Below are 7,154 nucleotides of genomic sequence, written 5' to 3' on the forward strand. Positions count from 1 at the left end.
ACCATTAGTTTTGAGATGTGTTGTACGTATGAGTTATGTCGTGCAGTGGCGAGTTTAGCATGTAAATCAAGGTGGGGCACAAAAAAAGAAAAAAAGTGGGATGCATGTCAGCAGTCACTACGCAACGCAACACTAACAATACCTTAATTACACTATAACGGTGACAAACGGTGCCCACAAACTGTTAGGGCCTACATAAAGCTGTCCCAACAGCCATATCAGCATTTTTTTTTAAAGGCAGTAAATGAGGCTGAATGAACTGTTTCGCTGCCAGACAAGGCGCCACTGATAGCCAGGTGTAGCGGGTGTTGGGACTCCAAATGTGGTTTACACTGACATTTGAGATGTACAAACTATGGCGTAAGGGGACAACAAGAGTATAAAATAAAATCATGAATTTTGATTGAGCCATTAATTAGCGAGCCAGGACGGACTTAGTCAATACAGCTATTTGTTCAGTACTTTTGAAATGTACAGCAACAGAGTTCAGAACATGGGCCGTTCTTACAGTGTTTTCCCTGTATACCAAGTCAGAACCGTAGGATAAATAAAGGGGGCATGTAAGCAGACAATGAAAGCACTTACAATATTCTTTGATTGCATTTATCAAAAACAGGTTATAGGCTACATGTGCACCACAGAGTCAGAACAGTAAATTTTGTCGAAATTAAGAGGTGAAAATATACCAAATTATTAGGTGAGGCACATGGGCTACTAACAGCTTACTACACAACATACACTTAGTATTACTTTCTTAGCTACAGTATACATATCTCCCTGGCATATTACATAATTTATGCAGCAGCATATAAGACATTTTGGACTCACCTTGGACTCACCCTAATAATTTGGTCTATTTTCATCTTAATGTCTCCTACTGTTCTGACTTGGTGGTGCACATGTAGCCTATAGCCTGTTTTTGAGAAATGTAATCATCAAATATTGTAAGAGCTCTCATTGTCTGCTTATCTGCCCCCTGTATTTATCCTGCAGGTTCTGACTTGGTGTACAGGGAGAACACTGTAAGAACGGCCATGTTTTGAATCTGTGCTGTACATTTCCAAAAGTGCTGAACAAATAGTTTTAATGACTACGTCAGTCCTAGCTCGCTCATTAATGTCTCAATCGAAATTACGGATTGCCTCTTATGCCATAGTTTGTACATCTCAATTGTCAGTAGAAACCACATTTGTTTAAGCAAGTCAGCCATATCAGCTATGTTTTTTTTGAAGGCAATAAATGAGGCTGAAAGAACTGTTTCGCGGCCTGACTAGGCTCCGCAGTTGTATAGTGCAATCAATGTACTGTTTAGTGTTGTGTTGTGTAGCTGCTTTGCTGGCATGCATCCCACATTTGATTTTTTTTTGTCACACGGAGATTTACATGCTAAAATCGCCACTGATGGGGGTTATAATTAATGGCCATTTTTTGTAGGGGTTTATTTATTTCATTTTTTATTGTAAGGGAAAATCAAGTCAGAAGTTTTAAAGTGGAAATATTACAAACTTCAGAAGCCTTTTTAAGCCTAAAATACACTACAAGTGTTCTCTTGCAACAGGGTGATCAAATTAAGATACTAAAACTGTATCTGCTCTCCTCTATCTGCTCTCGTACTTATGATCTACCGACACTTTTGTCATTGCCCAGAATATAAGTGTGCTGTTCATAATTTTGGGAAATGGACCATTGCTTCCTCCCCAAAACTACTAAATGTTTTGTAGTTAGATTTTATCTGCTTCTGTGCATTCTGATTTAGCCATGCGCTCTGAGATGCATTGCTCTAGCCTCACTGACTGTGCAGGCTTTGCAGTAGAACACGGAGTGATGAGTCTACCGTAGACGTGGTCGCTATATTGTATGCATAGAATTTCTTTAGCTATCTATCTAAACGTTTTTTTGAGTAACATCAGCAAACATGCTGGACTTTGCGATATTTGCAGTGACTTTTGTCATCATTCTGGTTGGCGCAGTCCTCTATTTGTATCCAGTAAGTCAATGCCTGTGCTTATATCAGCCAATATTTGTAACATCGTATGTCACCCATGTCATTACTAGCTACGTGTAAACTGATAACTCTGTGCACAGTTTTACAGTGACATGACAGTTAAAAAAATCCCTGGACATTTAATGTATCTACCTTTAGTACTCAAATGTTTCAGCAGTTTAAGTGAATTGTAAAACATATGGCAAAGGAGTGGACAAATATTTTTTTCAAAGCTCACGTTTTTGGAGGTTACTGCCATGGACTTGTAAATATGTAAACCCCACACCATTTATTGTCATGTTTACTTTATGCTATGTCTCTCTTGAAACTGAAAGTAACATACTTGATTCATTTTTTTATCAAGTCATCAAGAAGCGCTTCTGGTATACCAGGTCTCAACCCTACAGAAGAGAAGTGAGTAGCCTATGACCAGATGTGTTTTACAACTTTCTAAGTACTGTCTCTCTTTAGCACTCAGGTAAGGTCACCACACTTGACCTGAGCCTGTATTTATAAAGCGTCTCTGTAGGAGTACTGATCCAGAATCAGATCCCCCTGTCTATTCATCTCCATATAAACGGCAAAACTGATCCTAGATCAGCATACACTGAGAAGCTTTCTGGATACGGGCCTTGGCCTGACCTAGGTTCATATTGGTTTGTTTGTCTCATTTTCTTAATCTAGGGATGGAAATATACAAGACATAGTGAACCAAGGCAGTCTGCATGAGTTCCTGGCTTGTCTACATGGACAGTTTGGTCCTGTGGCATCCTTCTGGTTTGGAGGACGCCCTGTGGTCAGCTTGGGTTCAGTGGACCAGCTACGGCAGCACATCAACCCCAACAGGACTAGTGCGTACTGGGGAGGGAGGGAAACTATTGGGAGGAAAGGGAAACAGGTGCTCTGTCCCTACTAACATACCATTTAAAATGCATGCTTAAACGATTGCACCATTCTAAGTGGAATGCAGGTATAGATAGACGTTGTAACAGATTCAGGTGATTTCTGTTTTACATGTACAGTGTTGTTTTGAAATTAAGAAACAGTAACATGTTTTCCACTGTGACATCTTCTATCCTTACTTTGTAGCGGACTCATTTGAGACAATGCTGAAGTCGTTGCTAGGGTACCAGTCAGGAATGGGTGGAGGGGCCACAGAGGCTGTAATGAGGAAAAAGTTGTATGAGAGTGCCGTCAACAACACCCTGAAGGAAAACTTTCCCCTGCTGCTGAAGGTTTGCCTCTTACACAATGGCTCATTTGGCCGTTTTTAATATTTGGCTGTATTATTCTGCAATATTTTCTTATGTTTTTGTGTATCCATTTAGTATTTGTTTACTCAAAAGCTTTTTGTGCTCACTTCCCTGGGATGTTAAAGTTTGGTAGCCTAGTAGTTAGATTGTTGGGCCAGTAACTGGAAGGTTGCTGGATCGAATCCCTGAGCTGACAAGGTAAAAATCTGTTGTTCTGCCCGGCGCCGAAGACGTGGATATCGATTAAGGCAGCTTCCCCACACCTCTCTGATTCAGAGGGGTTGGGTTAAATGCAGAAGACACATTTCAGTTGAATGCGTTCAGTTAGACAACTGACTAGGTATCCCCCTTTCCCATTGACACACACTCTCTGTCTCCCTCCCACCCTTTCTGTCCTGTTCTAGCTGGTGGAGGAGTTAGTGGGGAAGTGGAAGTCTTTCCCTAAGGACCAGCACACACCCCTCTGTGCCCATCTGCTAGGATTGGCCATGAAGGCTGTCACTCAACTCGCTCTGGGTGACCGCTTCCGGAATGATGCTGAAGTCATCGGCTTCCGAAAGAACCACGAGGCAGTGAGTGAGCAGTCATATTTAAAGTCACCGTTTCTGGTGAAAAGATGCCCATTACGACCTGTGTTTGCAGATTTTCACTGATAATTCCCTTTACTTGTCAGATCTGGTCGGAGATCGGAAAAGGCTATTTGGACGGTTCCATGGAGAAGAGCTCCATCAGAAAGGAACACTATGAGAGCGGTGAGTGAGAACTAGTTCACTGCTATAGATCATATGTCTTACCTGTACATCTCAGCATTAAGGAGAAGTGTATCTAAAGTTCCATGTATAATAGTTGTATTTTCATCAACATTTATTATGAGTATTTCTGTGAATTTATGTGGCTCTCTGCAATATCACTGCATGTTTTGGAACTACTGAGCCTAACACGCCAATGTAAAATAAGAGTTTTGGATATAAATATGAAATGTACCGAACAAAACATACATGTATTGTGTAACATGAAGTCCTATGAGTGTCATCTGATGAAGATCATCAAAGGTTAGTGATTCATTTTATCTATATTTGTGCTTTTTGTGACTCCTCTCTTTGGCTGGAAAAATGGCTGGGTTTTTCTGTGAGTTGGTGGTGACCTAACATAATCGTTTGTGGAGCTTTCGCTGTAAAGCATTTTTGAAATCAGACACTGTGGCTGGATTAATGAGAATTTTACCTTTTAAAATGGTGCCTAATACTTATGTTTGCTGAATTAGATTTATGAGATTTCTGTTGATTTATATTTGACGCCCTGCAATTTCATTGGCTGTTGGTTCCTCTAGTGGAACCCCAGTCCTAGACAGGTTTTAAGAGAACTTCCACTTCCTTACTGAATGTATCTGAAATAAAAAAATAGATTGTTAGAGTATCTCCCTATGTGTATAAATTCTGTCTTCATGCTAAGTACATTATGTTTGTTTACAGCACTGGCAGAAATGGAAACAGTGCTGATGTCTGTGGCTAAAGACAGGAAAGGACAAAGGAGCCAGACAGCGTTTGTGGACGCTCTTCTCCAGTCCAACCTCACAGATAGACAGGTGATGCACAGATTCCTTGATTATAAGGAGAATAGGCTCATTGGGGCAGAGCATAGAGCCTCCTGTTGCTGTTACTCACATGTAGAGGAAAATAAAACTTTCATCCTACTTTCGTTTTAATTAATTATTGTTTTCATTGTTTCTCTTTTGTAGGTGATGGAGGACAGCATGGTGTTCACACTGGCAGGTTGTGTCATCACAGCTAATTGTGAGTACTAGTAATAAATAGATTATGCCTATCTACGTTAGAACTTGCAGCTTTTATGGTGTATCCAATCGTCATTTTTTTCTGAACGAATAAAATCATACATTTGGTTAGTATTCTGTCAGAAAATCTTTCTCTCAAACTGTTGATGTTTCTCTTTGTGGTTGTAATATTTTCCCAGTGTGCATCTGGGCAGTACACTTCCTGTCCACGTCAGAGGAAGTTCAGGAGAAGCTGCATCAGGAGCTGGAGGATGTTCTGGGCTCTGAGCCTGTTTCTCTGGATAATATCCCACAGCTCAGGTGACCTCTGACTCTGTCTGACATCCAAATAACATCAACGATGTGATGCAGTGTAATAGAGGTGTTTCAGATCCACTCTTGCATGATGAGTACCTTATATGAGACCTGAAGACTGGTGTGAGCTTCCTGAGCTAATGCCTAAGCTAACAGGGGCTAACAGCCTTGTGGCCCACATGACACCCGGGTTCGAACCCTGGTCGGTCACAGCAGAAGGGGCAGGTATCCTCATGGTATCTTCATGGTGACATGTCTTCAAGGAATATTTATAGATGCATTTGATAGGCATTATAAAATGTATCTTCTATACTATAGGTACTTCCAGCAGGTTTTGAACGAGACTGTGCGGACAGCCAAACTGACGCCCATCGCAGCCCAGCTCCAGGAAAATGAAGGGAAAGTCGATCAGCACATTATTCCTAAAGAGGTATCTTATTCTCCTCTTCCCTACTTAGTCCCTTTATTATCCACATCTCACTGTCACTGTCAACAAGTGCTTGTGGATGTAAAATTAACCGAATTTTGAAGTTTAAAGTGAATGATGAAAACACTTTATTCCTATGTTTATTTTAGACACTGGTGATCTATGCCCTTGGGGTAGTCCTACAGGATGCAGACACCTGGAGCCGTCCCTACAAGTCTGTTCATATGTATTTTTGCCAACTAAAGGGACGATTTTTGCTGGATTTTTTGGTACCGATTTTGAATTCTTGCACTTTGTTCATCCAGGTTTGACCCAGATCGATTCACAGAAGATTCAGCCAGGAAAAGCTTCTCTCTGCTTGGATTCTCAGGGAGCCAGGCCTGTCCTGAGCTGAGGTAACGGGGATGGGAAAGGATAGTGGCGTGCACTTGAGGTTAACCAAGTGGCTAGGGCCTTTTCTAGTTGTAATTACACAGGAGCAACTTCTTATACAGTTTTACCATATTTCTTCGACAACATCAAAGGAAAGGAGAGGGAGTGTCACTACCAGGCAAAGGAGGACGTGGGCTTGTTACTAACTTTTTATACCACCTTTCAGGTTTGCATACACAGTGGCCACTGTCGTCCTCAGCACTGTAGTGCGCCAACTGAAGCTGCATCAGGTAAAGGGACAGGTGGTAGAGGCCAGATCTGAGCTGGTGTCAACGCCTAAAGATGACACATGGATCACTGTGAGCAGAAGAAGCTAAACTAACAGTGGACATTTGTCTCAAACTCCATCTGTGGAAGAGGAACTGTGTTATTTGGGATGGTGCTTGTCAGTTAGCCTAGATTCTAGACCGAGTGGAACTGTTAAAATAACTTTAAACATGATGCCGCGCTTTGTAGGGCTATTTGTCAGTGAGCTCTTGAACATGGTTTTGATTAGCTCAAGTCATTGCCAATGGCGACTCGTCATTTGAGCTACCACCTGAAGTAGCTTTTTGTTCTGCCTATTTCAATATGAGGATCAGTACCTATCTTTAAGTTCCATGACCATTGATGAATTGTCTTAAACCTTGCCTTAAACCAACATTCCAGCTGAACTGCCTTCCAAAGCACGTGGTCCCCACTCCCCCAGATATATGGCATTTTTGACAGTTCATTTTTAAAATAAAGTTTACACTACCCTTGTGTTAGGATAGGAATATAATATTTTGCACATTTGTTGCAGCCCCACTGTTTTGAGCATATCTCGCCACCTTTAAGACATCTTGGCCATTATTATCAACAAGTGCTCACTCTGTATCTGCAGGGTCTCTGGTTCAATCCCCAGCCCTGTTTCCCCTGTATCGCTACTTTAGCATTGGTTGTTTAAAATAAAAAATAATATTATTAACAGCCTTTTTCCAGGTGCTATTGTTT

The 7,154-nt window shown here is 41.3% G+C and overlaps 1 protein-coding gene across 1 annotated transcript; it reads left to right on the plus strand.

Moving 5' to 3' along the window:
* Positions 1 to 1,263: 1,263 nt before the first annotated feature.
* Positions 1,264 to 7,133, plus strand: LOC110527492 (cytochrome P450 20A1). Its single transcript, XM_021608804.3, has 13 exons — positions 1,264 to 1,987; positions 2,349 to 2,398; positions 2,669 to 2,835; positions 3,074 to 3,219; positions 3,642 to 3,809; positions 3,911 to 3,989; positions 4,710 to 4,822; positions 4,976 to 5,030; positions 5,209 to 5,329; positions 5,642 to 5,753; positions 5,900 to 5,964; positions 6,056 to 6,145; positions 6,349 to 7,133. The coding sequence occupies exons 1-13, from the start codon at positions 1,916 to 1,918 to the stop codon at positions 6,497 to 6,499; spliced, it is 1,389 nt and encodes a 462-aa protein (XP_021464479.3). The 5' UTR covers positions 1,264 to 1,915; the 3' UTR covers positions 6,500 to 7,133.
* Positions 7,134 to 7,154: the final 21 nt, after the last annotated feature.

Source organism: Oncorhynchus mykiss, chromosome 7, assembly GCF_057628025.1.
Source record: "Oncorhynchus mykiss isolate SJ-2025 chromosome 7, ASM5762802v1, whole genome shotgun sequence".
Lineage (NCBI taxonomy): Eukaryota > Metazoa > Chordata > Actinopteri > Salmoniformes > Salmonidae > Oncorhynchus > Oncorhynchus mykiss.

What these genes read in the sequence shown, in the direction of transcription:
- LOC110527492 (XM_021608804.3), top strand. Translation starts at nt 1,916, where the DNA reads ATGCTGGACTTTGCGATATTTGCAGTGACTTTTGTCATCATTCTGGTT. An exon ending in CATCAACCCCAACAGGACTA is followed by an intron (nt 2,836 to 3,073) that starts GTGCGTACTGGG and finishes CTTACTTTGTAG; the next exon opens with CGGACTCATTTGAGACAATG. An exon ending in ACTTTCCCCTGCTGCTGAAG is followed by an intron (nt 3,220 to 3,641) that starts GTTTGCCTCTTA and finishes GTCCTGTTCTAG; the next exon opens with CTGGTGGAGGAGTTAGTGGG.